Here is a 13,738-nt window from a genome sequence, read left to right on the forward strand (position 1 = left end):
TTTAGTAATCGTCGCCAATTGATTTAAAGGTCAAGGTTCCGGGTTAAATGCCACCGTTTCTGTCCTACGGAAGTTCTGGAGGCCTTGTCCCCGTTTTAGTCGTCCCGAGGCTTGTGGCATGCCCAGCACGATTCTCCAGAACCAACCATCACCATAATACCGAGGGGCAGAGCGCCGCTCCCGAAACCAGGGTGAGTGGGTAATGGGTTCGAGGACGACCATGGGGCCATAGCCTGAAGATTCGGGAAAACCAGAAGCAACTTAAGTTACTGAACTGTTCAATAACAGAACCGTTCTTACAGGTAAACAGAGAGACTGGGTTTATTACAAGGCAGAATACGCATGTGTTTTTGTATCTTACAAATCATCAGGGCTGGCACGCAAAGGAACGGCGAGAATGCAAGCTGCTGTTGCGCGGTCCCTCCGCCTGGCCGGCGCTGGGACGCGCGGAACCGCGCGGAACCGCGCACCCCCGCACGGGCGCCTCGCCGGAGACCTTCCGCCGAGAAACGAACCATTACCCGTGGAGTAAAGCCGAACATCCTCTGGGGGCGCGCCTGCAGCCTCCTGCTCCCCGCCCCTCCGCGTCGGGACCTTCTCCGCCACCGGACCTTCTCTCCCTGCGGAAGAAGACTCCTCAGAACCAGGGTGCCCACGAGAAAGGACACGGGCTCTGGACGTCGGGACCAGCGCACCCGCCCGGCGCTCGGTCCCAAAGACGGGCAGAGGGCACGGGGGGCTGGACACCCACGAGGGGCTGTCGAGGGGCCTGCCTGCGGGGTCTGCGACGGGGTTTCGGCCGAGCTGGAGCTCCGCGGCGGGACTCCGGCCCGGGCGGGGCGGCTGCCGAAGACTCTCGCCCTCGCCCTCGGCCTCGGCCCGCCCCAGCTCTCTCCCGAGGAGGAGCGAAGGCAGGGAAGCGCCAGGCAGGCCTCCCGGGGGTGGAAGCGCAGGGGCTGCCCCGGGAACGCGCGCTCGCCGACCCGCCCCGACATTCCTTGCTGCGGGCGGCGCGGGAGCGAAAACTGGTACCTTCTCCTGCGGGGAGTCCGCTTCCCCACCTTACACACTCGGGAGACGGAGAAAAGGGCCTTCCGGCCCCAGAAGGAGCGGGCGGCTCGGAGGACGCGCTCTGCCCGGGCCCTCCCCGCCCCTCGCGGGACCGCACCGGCCCACAGGCGCAGCGCATCCGCGCGGCGGGGCGCGAGGCGCTGCGCCGCGGCTCCCAGGTCCCCACAGGGCCGAGAACTGACCGGAGGGGAGGAGGGAGGCCGTCGGGGAGGTCGGCTGCTGGGACCAGGACTGGCGGAAACCGCACGTCTCCGGCCCGAGGGAACTTCCGCCCGCGGCTTCAGACCGCTCCCTCACCACGACCAGCCGCGAGCTACACGCCGCGCGGGGCCCACGGAGGAAAGTAGGGGGAAGGACGGCGGGGTAGTGACCCGACCCGCGGCCCCGGGACGGTCACCTGAACCCGGCGGGCCCGGCAGCCTCCCCGTCGGGCCCCGTGGCCGCGCCGACGCCTCCAGGCGGCAAACGCAGCGCCTGGAGGCCGCGCCAGTACAGCTGCAGCAGCCGGCCGCGTCCCGTCGCCATGGAGACCCAGCGGCGCGCCGGAGGCGGAGCGGCGGTCGGGGGGAGGAGCGCGCTGCCCGGCGCCACGCCCACTCGACTCCGCCCCGTGTACGTAGGGGCGGGGCGAAGGGGAACACCACCTCTCCTTCGGCCCCAGAAGCTGTTCTAGAAACTTCGAGAGCCGTGCTTCTTCGCACGTCCCACGGCCTGATGCTGAGGACGCCGCCCGGCAAGCGGGCCTCTGAGTTTTGGCCACTGACGTTGGGCACTGCGACGGCCTCGCCCCTCCCCACGTGCTGGCTCTGGGGAAGTTTGTGTTCCGCTACATCATTTGCCCATGAGGAACAGCAAAGCCGCAATCAGACCGAGGATTTCCCAGTTTAAAGCCGTCTCAGAGGGTCACGAGAACACCCAGCCTGTAATCGCTAATCTGATTTTCGTCAGTTGCGGGATCACGCCGCCCACCCGCCGGCGCCAAGTACGTGCGGCGCAAGCATAGGGAACCCGGAAGGTGGCGGAGGGGCCAAGCGCGTTCTGGCCGCCTTGCACTGTGGGAGTTGTAGTCCTGATGCCTTTCCCCCGGCGGTAGCTCTGTGAAGAGTGAAGGCCTGGAACTACTATTCCCAGGACTCCTCGCGGCTTCCCAGGTTACTTTGCAGAGGCATGGCGGGTAGTGTGTGAATGTCCGTACGGAAGGTAATTAAAACACTTTAATTCGAGTAAAAAGAGCGCGGAAGGGAAGAGGAGGTGGACGAGCCTCTTTCGTGAACTAACGTTTTTGCCGAACACGCCGTGCAGAACCGCCGGCGTGAATGTGTGGCTCTGTGTGTATCGGGTAGTGAAGCTTCGCTGGACGTCCTTGGCATCTTCCCAAAGCGGAGCCCTTTCCTGTGATGATGATTTGTACTTGGTTACGAGCCGCACAGTGTGCGGAGAGGATGCGCAGGTCGTCGGGGAAGCGCCTGTTCCCGCCGCCCCTGGTGCTTAACAAAGCTTGCTTGAAGACTGCGCCCAGCTTGAGCTGGGGTCTGCAGGAGCGAAAGAGAACGGGGCAACCGAAGTGTCTCCTTGGAGTCGCCCAGAAGACCCTCTGGACGCAGGGGCAGAGTGCCCAGAGGGTAGGGGACGACGGCAGCAAACAGGTGTCTGTGCACAGTGAGAGAGGGGAAACCGTCGTCTCCACGTCCCAGAAAGGTAACGGGAGTGATCAGTCTGTCGCAGCGTGGCGGGAGCTGCCAGTGTCCTTTGACGCAGGTTCGGTGCTAAAAATAGAAAAACAAGTCACACAAATGGGAAGGTAGGACCGTGCCACACGGTTCGGAATTTGAGAATGTAGACCTGCAGCTTTCTTCACAGACTTAGATTTCAAAGTTGGTTTTTACATAACTTTGTTGAATGATGTCTAGAAACATTTTCTCAACTTTGGTTAGTTTTAGTGTGGAGCTGTGTCAAACTTAACCATTATTTAGAAGTTTATAATAAGTTAGTAGATTTCACAGATGCCATCTCATCTCCGTTGAGTTTCCTGTTCACTTCATCGAGGGACATTAAAACTCTATATATGAGGCACACTTCCCCAGTTTCATAAAATGAAAGTTAAAACCACATTTTCCCAATCTTAATTTCCTAATAGTCACGTCAGTACTCTTTAGAACAGCGAACCACTCACGAGTATTTCTTGAGTTTCCATTTTCTCTATGCTTGACACTTGAACGGATGCTAATGGGTGTGCCAGGGAATTCCTGTACACAAATGGATGAGCACTTAGTGAAGAAAAAGGTAGATACAGAGTGCGAAACAGTGAAAACACAGTAACTGTGCTACAGAGCACCAGGGAGCGTACGATAGATATGGAGTAATTGGGTGGAATGAATATGGATTATGAGGCATAATCCATAGGGATCAGCTCAGGCAGGTCAACTCAGCACTGCCCTTGAATGACTTCTGAGCCCAGATGTTGGGATAGACTCGTCATGCTACAGAATTAAATGTGTTCAAAACAGCATTTACCCTGGGTGACATGGGCAGCAATAGAAAGAACATAGATAATAGGAAAGACAAAATGTAATTCTGTCAGGAAAAGTCAGAGTTTTCACAAATGAGCTAATGAATTTAATGTTTATTATTTTATTTCACAAATCTGTAAAAAAAAAAAAAGTACAAAGGAAGCAAACAGTTGAGACATCCATGATTATACCGTGCAAAGATGACTTTTGCGAATATTTTGCTCTATGTCATTTCGATACATATAGTTTTTGACAACATTAACCAAAACAAAACAAAACTGTATCCCATCAATGGTTTTGTAATCTGCTGAACATGGAGAACATGTACATAATCTTTCGTCCGTGATAGCCTGAACAGGGTTGGGGGGATAATTGAAAGTGCAGCACGAATGAGCAGCCTATATGCAGAGGCAGAGGCACAAACTGTCAAACAGCATGTGTCAAGTCATCTGGTTCCAGCTGGGCTACTGCTTCCACCGCAGATGGGTCCTGTCCTCCTCGGTACCGCCACTCAAAGGCAACAGCCTCCCTGATGACTCCGTGAACGAGGGGGAGCAGTGTTCCCAAATGTGGGATATGTTGCCCACAGAGTCCAGGGGCACCTACCACACATCGTGGTATGGGATGCAGTAGTTTCTTTCATTTGGGGTGGGGTGTCTTAGCATGCCCCATGCAGCGTACCCCTAAGAGTTGTATTTATGTGGTCAGTGAGCCCTGGATTTGTGTTCTGGGCTCACGCCCCCCCCACACACACACACACTTAGAGTGCATGTGTCCATCAAGCTTCCTGACACACATGCTCCTTGTTACTCTGGGCTCTGACTAATATGGCATGAATAGAAAGGACAGATGTGCTGTTTTGCAGAATGTCCACAGCAGCATTGTCCAAATAAAACTTAGCACGGGGATAGAAGTGTTCTACCTTTATGTGGTCTCTATGGTAGCCATTAGCCACATGCGGCTGTTCGGCACTTGAAGTGTTGCTGGTGTGATTGAGAAGCTGAGTGTTTATTTAATTTTAAGTTAACTTAATTGTAAAATTAAATAGCCATGCATAGTGTATGGTTACTGTATGAGACAGCCCAAATCCAGAAGGTCTAACAAGTAGGAGAGCTCACAAATCCTAAGTGAGACCGTACACATACGCTGTTGCCTGTGCCCCGTTCCTACACATCATTGCTGCTGCTCCTTCTCAGTAGAGACGCCATGTCTCTGCAGGCTCGTGTTCTAAGTTCGTTCATTCCCAGCGCTCTGAGTTTGTTCTGTTAGTGCTGTGTGTGCGCCCAGTGGGGGCGAGGTGGTGTGAGAAGTGAAGTGACTTTCAGAGTCGAGGCCTGGGGGGTATAGCTCAGTGGTAGAGCATTTGACTGCAGAGTCGAGGCCTGTTTCCAGCCCTTGGGCCACAGCTGACAAAGCAAACACTTGATCTGGGAGCAGCAGAATGTGTCCAGCGCTGCCCAGACTGTAGCGTGTTTTCCTGCTGGGGGCCTGGATCACTTGTTCAGGTGTTTCCTCATCTTAGAAAGTAAAGAGTATTAAAATAATAATACCAAATAAAGTATGATTCCACAGCCCAGAACTCTGCTGAGGTTCTTTTGAAAACTTTCTTCAGGTGGTTCATGATTCACAGGGAGTCTTGGGAGCAGCCGCCCTAGAGCACATGCAGACCCGCCATGGGTCCCCAATCCACATGCCCCGATTCATGCTAAGAACGCCGAAGCCGCGCGCTGCCCCCGTCGGGCCCACGTCTGACTCCGCCGTGCTCTCTCTCCACAGTGAAAGAAGCCGGAAGAGACTTCACCTACTTGATGGTGGTGCTCTTTGGAATCAGTATCACAGGTTGATCACAGCAAGTACAATAACTACCCTAAAGCCTTTGTGACTTCACATTTGTCTCGTTCCTGCTTTGCTTGATCTTCTTTCTCTGTGATTTGCAGGTGGCTTGTTTTACGCAGTTTTCAAAGAACTTTTTTCTCCATGGAGTCCTAATAAGGTCTACGGGAAAGCCTTAGAAAAGTGCAGATCACACCCTGAGGTTAGTTTTCTAGGTGGAGTCCCGCACATACTGAAGATCAGGAAAAATCCCGGGCCGAGGTGGAGGCGGGGAGCAGAACACACATCCTGGTTCTGAGACTAGCGGTGCTTATCGGGTAACAACGTCATACGAGTCACACAGTCGGATTGTGATCAGAGTATTAGCTGTCTGTACTGGAAGTGCTTTAGCACCACACCAAGTCTGTGTAGCAGTGTTTTCATCCCAAGATTACAGACGGTCACTTGTCAGAGATACTAAACCCGTAGACCTTGCCAGAGTATTAAACTCCTGTGGTAAGTTCCTAGGCCTGTAAAAAACCTGACTCATGACCATGTGATCATAGCAGTCATTACTGACACTCACTGAAGGCACATTATGCACCAGGCACCACACTCAGTGCCTCGTCGTTCTTGGCTCTCACGGAAGCCGCTGGTGTCACATACTATGACTGTCCCATCGGCAGAAGGGGAGGCTCATGCTCCAGAGATGAGCTAACTCGACCAAGATTGCTGCGCTGTAAGCGGGACAGCCAGGACCCAAGCGCACGTCTGTGTGACTCCAAAACTTACGCTCCTCAGCACAGCGGGCCCAGAGCACTACCCAGGGGCAGGCTGGCGTCCGGAAAAGTCGCCCACATGCTCTTAGGGGTTTTGCCAGAAGGAGGACTTTCCGTGCTGCTTTCCCTCACAGACAGCCAGCACAGCCGTTGTACGCCAGAGTTCCTGCTCTCTGGCTGGAAAGCTTCAGCAGGGACAAGTGTGACTCATTGAAATATCGGTCTGTATATCTCGGAGGAAAACCGCAGATAGCACCAAAAACTCTGGCACCTTCTCAGAGAGCGAGGTGTGTGAGAAACAACTCACGTCACCCTGGGACGGGAGACGAATGATGCGCAGGTGCCTGACTGGTGTCCCTGGGGCCCTGCCCCTGCTCGCTCCCCCCGTTTTCTAGTCCTGTCTGGGAGGAGACCCCAGGCTGTCGGGCTCCGGCTCCTTGCTCTCTCAGTCTGTTGATTCTTATCATCAGACTCTGGGCCGTCAGGGAAACACACCTCTGAGTAAGGGGGACTGAGCAGGGACTAAGGAAGGCTCCAGTTAGGTTTTTGGAAAGACTCCAAAGTATGTGCCCTTTAAATTCAAGAAGAGCTACATTTCCACATCATTGTCCATTTTCCCATTAGGAATCATGGTTTTATGCTTCAGATCGGGCTTGTTGTTGGGTCATTGGAGGCTCCTCCGGCATCTGAAGGTGATGTGCTCCCGTGGAAGTGCTCCTGAGCCGGGGGCGTGAAGTGAGGCCCAGCCACCAGTTCTGGAAAGCGAGAAGCCTTTGGGTTTTGTTCAGTTAGCAAAGACACGTACTCGTGTAGGTTCTTCTTTGAAGAGAGGCGGTAAAGCAAACTTGTTTGGAGAGCTGGGGAAGCCTGCATTGTTTTCTTTGACCGTCTTTAGTGACTCAGAGAATTGTCTTGTTCTTGTAGCTTTGAGCTTTAGAGCCATGAGAATCATTTCATGAAAAATGTTCCGATATGTGTTTAAACCCTTGCCCGCCTCTTGTGCTCGGTTTCTGTGGGAAGTAGGAACCTGCGGCAAAGCCGGGGGTCCCAGCACAGTCTCGCGGCCTTCAGTGTCTACGGGAAAGACATACTTGTCGGGCCGGTTTCTCCATCGTTGGACTTGTCCTCTAGAGAGGGTCCGAGGTTCTCGGTTTCCTTAAAAAATCACTTGGTTTCTCAGAAAACATTTCCCTGGGAAGGCTGACAGCCGGAGGCCTTACCAGGCGCCGCGTCTGTCCCACAGGTCATCAGCGCCTTGGGCGAGCCGGTGAAGGGCTACGGGGAGGTGACGCGCCGCGGGCGGAGGCAGCACGTCAGGTAGTGCGCGCGGCGGGCACCGGGGAGCTGGGGTCGTTTCTGAGCCACGGGGCCTGCAGCCGTGTTCTTGGGCTCCCGACAGTTTCGTGGAATACGTGAAGGACGGGCGGAAGCACATGCGCGTGAAGTTCTACATCCAGGGCTCGGAGCCTGGGCGGCAAGGAACGGTGCACCTGGAAGTGAAGGAGGTGCGCGGCCCCGGGCGCGGCGGGCGGGCCGGAAGCCGGCGACAGAAGTCACAGCTGGAAATGTGTTTGTTTTTCAGAACCCAGAGAGTGGCGAGTATGAATTTCGGTACATATTTGTCGAACTCGAGCCCTTCCCCAGAACTATCATCATCGAAGATAATCGATCCTGAGGCGGTTGCAGGACCCCGGCCAGCACGGCTTCTGGGCGGAGGGGCGGGGGCGGGGGCGGACCCCCAGCTCTGCTCTCCCCGACTCCCCCGCGTCTGCGGGCTAAGACACGACCGTGTGTAGCACAGAGAAGCGCCCGGAAGTGGGTCACGTCGCATTTAGACACGCTGCCTGGAGGTTCTCTAGAGGGCAAAATCCCGAAATGGAACATAGTCTGTGCTGTCTCTGACTCGGTCATGGACAGTATTTCTGCTCTAGTTAATATCCTCTTTCAAGATAAGAAAACTTTGTTACTAAAGTTTACACCGCGTAAATAAAAGAGTTGTGAGTACTCTGTGCTTTTATGTGGCATAACTGTATAAAATCTGTGAAATAGAGTCAAAACTAACAAACAGATGTCAGAAGCAGCTTGCTTCCATAGACCAGAATCTGACTTGAACACGTGAGAACATTGGAGGACTGCAGGAAGTTCACGGGCAAGGGCATATAAGCAAGCTCCACAAGGCTTGTGGCAAGGCTGTGGTCACGGCGGGTATCCCGTCCTTCCTCCTCAGTGAGTGGGGACTTTGTGTGCAGTGGGAGGAGCGCACGCCTGCTGGTTGGGGCGGGTGGGGGGGTCTGGGCCCTCAGGTGTGCATAAGACCTCGATGTCCCGGCTAGTTAGGACGACAGGGAGAGGACAGATGCCAGCATCCGACCACAGGTGGCATCATGGAGTGTCCCCACACCCTTTAGAATGGGCACCCCTCCCAACGGCCAGAGGGGCGTGGAGACCACTGAGCCCGGTGCGAGTGATGTTAGAATGTCTTTCTGGGAGATGGCAGCTCTGCTTTACCGCAAGCATTTACGGGCGAGCGGAGAAAAATGTCCCTCACAAGAGTGTAGTCACATGACTGGAAAGCATCCTGCACCAGGAGAGATCTAGAAATGCCCTTATCCGTGGGGCACGGGGTGCAGAGGGCTGGCACGTCATGTGACAGCAGGGTTGAGGCTTTTCTCCAGTAGCGATGGAGAACATCAGAAACGAGCAGGAGTGGAAGCCCCCTGGTCTCTAGAAAGAGCTGGTAGCTGTGTGAAGAGCGAGAGCCGGGGAGGAGGCCAGCACCGAGGGTATTAGGACAGTTAGACGATGGAGCTGGAGAAGGTGCTACCGTGGAGACATGGTTGGGGGCTAGCAGGACAGGATTCTGTAGCCAAGTGGGTGTAGCATAGCTCTCTGTCCGCCTGGAGTGGCCACAGTAAGAATTCGGGAAGAGCGCAAAAATGGGAAGTTGTGCGTCCGCATAAGGAGAAGCTGCGTCAGCCGGGCGGCTGGTCCAGAAGCAACAGGAGGGTCGGGTCTGGAGCTCTGAGCAGAGCAGAAAAGGCTCCCCCATCGCCACAGCCTCAAGCCATAAGCTTGTTTCAGGGAAAGCACCTCCTGCCTGTGTTCCTTCATGTGGGCCTTACAGTCACAGGGGCTGACGGGGCTCCCCTGCAACTCGGGGGAGCGCAGGGCCTCATTAGTCCCAGGAGACGGAGCCTGGGCCCGTCGCGCAGGCACTCACTCTTCCCACCCTCCCGGGCCCACGTGTGTGGGGCAAGGCGGAGTCGTTGCTACCCTCGGGGGTTGGGAACCAGCCTCCAGGAATTCCCATCGTGGTTCACCTCCCAGCCCTCACCCCGTACACACGCAACAGAGAGACAATATGCCTGAAAAACGGCCTGGTGACAGGCTGAGGGAGAACTGCTTAAGGAAATAAGCTTCCCTTCCTGCTCCATGTGATCTCCTTGTAGCCAGGCAGCACGGGGCCCCCGTGTGCTAGACATTACGATGAAACCTCCAGAGCAGACACGAGGCCAGGGCTGGCGGTGCTCCCTCCCGGGGACCCAGCACGGGAGAGTCCTCAGCGCCGCCTGTTCAAGGCTGAACCGAATAACCCACTGCCTCAAGACCCCTAACTTAATCACGACTTTGTCTAATACGACACTCCCAGGTTCTGGGGATTAGAACGTGGACATCTCTTTGGGACCCACCATTCTGAGGCAAATGAAAGCATCGGCCAGAGCCATCCGCTTGGGTGACCTTGACACCGGGGATTCGCCTTACTGCTGCCATTCAGCTTCCTCATCCCTCCGACGCAGACAGCAGTACAACTGCTGGTGGTTTCCACATATGCACGCTCTCTCGCTTGAATAAATAAATAAAATCCTTTAAAAAAAAAAAAAGTAAAAAAGAAGTAAATCTCAAAAGGTCAGATTCATCAAATAGAGAACCCAGACTGCATTCCTTGCCCTGGATATCCAGCCCACGCTGGCTGCACATGGACGGTGACTTGGCAGGAGCCGCGGCATCGGGTCGTGGGAGGGGTGGCAGCACGAGGGAAGAGAAGTGTCATAATGAGCTTTGTCAGGAATGACGCTCTAGTCCCAAGAGGGGTCTCATTTATGAGAACTCATTGTTCCTGTTCACTTACTGTTCCCGCCACACGAGAAGGCAGCGGTGGGAATGTTCATTTATTTAACCACAATTGTCAGTATTGTTTTGGAGATAAGTAAACACTAGCAACAACTAAATGCTGAGAAAGCATATGGCTTTCTGTCTGTAGAGGAGACTCTGAAGGAATATATTGATTTCTTGATGAACCAAACAGGACCCCTGGTCTTTGGCACAGATGATGAAAATCAGCCGCTTTTCCTGGAAGTGGCAGGCTACTGTTCTGACGGGTCGCCAGTAAGTGCTGTTAATTTTCCTTAGCAACAGTTGAGATTAAAACGACAAATGTAATTAAGCTCAATGTCACAGTCATTGACAGGAATTTGTGTTTAGCCTACAGATGCATGAAATGGACATAAATAGATAAAAATAATGTATGTCACTTCAGTAGTTTCAACTAATACACAGGTCGTGATGGGCTCATTATTTTTCATTTCAAAGCATTGTAAAAATGTTCATTTCTGTCCTTACCAAATGCAATTGCCTCATTATTTGTGTTATTAATACTGACTTGCTCTATTGTTAATTTATTTAATTGAGGAATGCCAGCGCATTTGCTAAGGACCTGTGCAGAAGCTTCTGGTTAACTGTGCCACGCGAGGCTCCGGTTCTCCAAGCTCATGCTCGGGAATAGCAGTGGGGGCTTCTGATCACGGGAGCAAGTGCAGTGCTCGGCTTGATTACATCCGTCTTTGAAGTGTTCTGGATTTGGATCCTGTGGCTGCAACCCTGAGGGTGCTTCTCCGGTGGGCCACGGGATTCCTCCTAGACAGAGCGCACCTGCAGACTTGCGTGTCACGAGAGTCAGGATTCCGGTGCGTTTTGAGCTCTGAAGAATCTTTAAACAGGAGCCAAATACCTCATTATCTGGGTGAGTCGGGCCTCAAGGAAATAGGGGGATGCGATGGCTCTCGTTTAAAATCCATCAAGCACCCGGGCCCACGATTTCTCCTCCGCCGTGCCCCCTTCTCTCCATCACTACCCCGAGTCCTCTCTTCTCTCATCTCCCACCTCCTCCCACTCCTTCACCTCCTCGTCTTCTCCTGATTCTGTCCTGGACAGACTATAATAAAGACATGTCTAGCCACAGACCCTCTTGACAAACATTTATGTTCCTTCTTGTTAATTTAAATAGGGCAAGATCAGTTTGTGGGTCTCACTGGAGCCAGAGAGGTGAGAATGCATCTTTCCAGTTGCAGGACGTATAGGATTAGAAACAAGCCCATCCATCTTGTAGCGCTAACACAGGACCCCATCTAATTCTCAGGCCAGTTCCTTAACGTTTATGTCCTATTCAGGTGAGTAGGACCAGTGACTCGGTCTACTTTTCCTAAGAGAAGCAATGCAGCTTTACCATCAAACACTTCAGCGGTGGGGCTGGCTAGTCTTCACAGTGTTTCCATCGGCTGAGGCCTGGGGAAGAAATGAAGTGACGGGGCTCTCCGCCGTGGGTGAAGGGAAGCAGCTGCGCGTGGGGGCAGGAATGTCTGCCTTCTGCGCAAGGACCCCACAGCAAAGTCCAGCTCGTCTGCAGTCGCTGCCTTGTCTCAGCTCTTCCCGGGGCCACTTCTCTGCCAAGGCTCTCCCTTCTTCCTACCCTACCCTGTTGTGGTCTTCGTCCTCCCGTTTTCTCTGCATAGGGCGCTGGTTTTAGTCTCAGGATGTATGTCCTTTCGTTCCTCCACTTTGTGTCTCGAGGCTGCTCTCCCAGGTACAAGCCCCACCGCTGTCGCACCCAGCTCACACCTGCCCCGAAACCTGGTGCGCCACTTGCTTTCCCTCCAACCCCCCACTCAGCCCAACGCCTGGGATGCAGCTTAGATAAAAGGTGGGAGGGCCGCTGATGGGGAAAAGTATTTGCTCCTTGGCTGAGGACACTGGATTTCCTTCTCCAAGTAAGGAAGTAAGGGCTCCCAGTAAGGGGAGCCATTGACAGTTTTTAAGAAAGAGACTTGTGTTACGATGATTCTGGCAGCCAACTGAAGACTGTATTAAGGAGGCAAGACGTTAAAAGGGAGGAGAGCCTTGCTCAGAGACTGTGTGACGGTCATGAGAGGTGATAGAAATGGGGATTCTGGGGCAGAAACAGACCTGGGAGATACTAGGAAGCCGAATTTATGAGGACTGCAACGTCCATAGCAGAGAGATCAGCCGGAGATGGTCTCACGGTGACATTTCTCAAAATTCACTCCATGGATTTTATTAGATTTTCTACTCTGTTTTTAAAAAATAGTTGGTCAGATTTTGAAAAACGCTGAATGACATTTTAACGTTAAAACAAAGTTAAAAAGACTGTTAACTGCAGGACTTCTGAGGGCATTTATGTGGCCATTTACAATGGTCAGCATCTAAGGGAAAGTTAGAATGAAGATGCACACACACCAGCCCACAAGAACACACAGAATACATACATGTTTATGCCTCAAGGAAGAGTCACAAGAAACAAAGTCTGGAAAGCGCTACCTTGAAATGTCTAACCTTACATTTGAGGAGGTAGATGGTGTCAGAGTGGATATAAATGTTGTAACACAAGGGATAAAAAGTTTGGGGAGTAAAACTATACATTCAGCTTTGGAATCTGAAATGCTGCTGATACACAGACGTCCAGCACTCAGCCACAAATTCAGACCTCAGAAGACAGATCAGGATGGAGACACAGCTCTAGGACTTGTCCGCGTAGAAACGATTCTTTAAAGATGGAAAATTAGAGACCCGGAAGGAGAGGAGAGACTGAGCAGGGGAAGGAATAAAAATACTGGAAGACACAGTAGCCAAAACCAATTCCGAATTTAGTGAAAAGCAATAGTCTATAAATCCAAGCAGCCCAGTGAGAGAGAAAACACCAGGAAAACTACACATGGGGGCCACCTGGGTGGCTCAGTGGGTCGAGCAGGGACTCTTGATTTCAGCTCAGGTCATGACCTAGGGTCATGGGATGGAGTCCTGACTTGGGTTCCGTACTCAGGACAGAGTCTGCTTGAGATTCCCCCTCTCCCTCTGCCTCTCTCTCTCTCTCTCTAAAGATAAATAAAATCTTAAAATTAAAAAAAAGAAAGAAAAGAAAAACTACACATGGGTCTGTCGGGCTTAAAACGAGGGAAACAAGTAACGAGAACCGTTTAAAACAGGCAGGGAAGGTAGGAGGGGAACAAACACAATTCACCACACTGAGAGAGATCCTAGCACTGCTGGCTAGGATCAGAACTTTCTGGGGTAATGACTGCAGCGATCTATGCAACGGTAAGACTCAAGAATTCTTACCAACCATGTGTTCTGTCTGTAAATGATACCTCAGTTTAAAGGGGTAAGCAGAGGGGCAGAGGGAGGAAAGAGCAGGTAAGCAGAGTGGCCTGAGCCAGAAAGACCCAGGACTGGGCTGTTTCCCAGGTCGGCTGCTGCGGGGCTGGGGTCAAAGTT

The 13,738-nt window shown here is 53.0% G+C and overlaps 2 protein-coding genes across 18 annotated transcripts in view; one reads left to right on the forward strand and one right to left on the reverse strand.

The window, feature by feature from the left end:
• FBXO15 (F-box protein 15) overlaps positions 1 to 1,626 on the reverse strand; it is a 173,930-nt gene extending 172,304 nt beyond the window's left edge. For 10 of the 17 annotated variants that reach the window (XR_001178345.2, XR_006608182.1, XR_006608180.1 and 7 more), the window contains exons 1-2: positions 1,469 to 1,626; positions 522 to 620 (exon numbers count right to left, since the gene is read on the reverse strand). Coding sequence is in view for 7 of the 17 variants with exons in the window: in XM_045085221.1 (XP_044941156.1) it covers positions 522 to 620; positions 1,469 to 1,596 (227 nt within the window). In the remaining 10 variants the exon portion in view is untranslated. Of the gene's footprint in view, positions 1 to 515; positions 621 to 1,032; positions 1,383 to 1,468 lie in introns of those variants that run through there. The other 7 variants (XM_013052803.2, XM_013052798.2, XM_004745636.3 and 4 more) reach the window with 7 other exon arrangements.
• A 43-nt stretch (positions 1,627 to 1,669) lies between these two features.
• Positions 1,670 to 8,176, forward strand: TIMM21 (translocase of inner mitochondrial membrane 21). Its single transcript, XM_004745635.3, has 6 exons — positions 1,670 to 2,769; positions 5,358 to 5,420; positions 5,519 to 5,616; positions 7,416 to 7,489; positions 7,572 to 7,677; positions 7,755 to 8,176. The coding sequence occupies exons 1-6, from the start codon at positions 2,469 to 2,471 to the stop codon at positions 7,845 to 7,847; spliced, it is 735 nt and encodes a 244-aa protein (XP_004745692.1). The 5' UTR covers positions 1,670 to 2,468; the 3' UTR covers positions 7,848 to 8,176.
• The last annotated feature ends 5,562 nt before the right edge of the window (positions 8,177 to 13,738 follow it).

The sequence above is a fragment of the Mustela putorius genome, unplaced genomic scaffold (assembly GCF_011764305.1).
Source record: "Mustela putorius furo isolate JIRA1106 unplaced genomic scaffold, ASM1176430v1.1 tig00000835_pilon_pilon_pilon, whole genome shotgun sequence".
NCBI lineage: Eukaryota > Metazoa > Chordata > Mammalia > Carnivora > Mustelidae > Mustela > Mustela putorius.

What these genes read in the sequence shown, in the direction of transcription:
- TIMM21 (XM_004745635.3), top strand. Translation starts at nt 2,469, where the DNA reads ATGATGATTTGTACTTGGTTACGAGCCGCACAGTGTGCGGAGAGGATG. An exon ending in CGTCTCCACGTCCCAGAAAG is followed by an intron (nt 2,770 to 5,357) that starts GTAACGGGAGTG and finishes CTCTCTCCACAG; the next exon opens with TGAAAGAAGCCGGAAGAGAC. An exon ending in GGGCGGAGGCAGCACGTCAG is followed by an intron (nt 7,490 to 7,571) that starts GTAGTGCGCGCG and finishes GGCTCCCGACAG; the next exon opens with TTTCGTGGAATACGTGAAGG.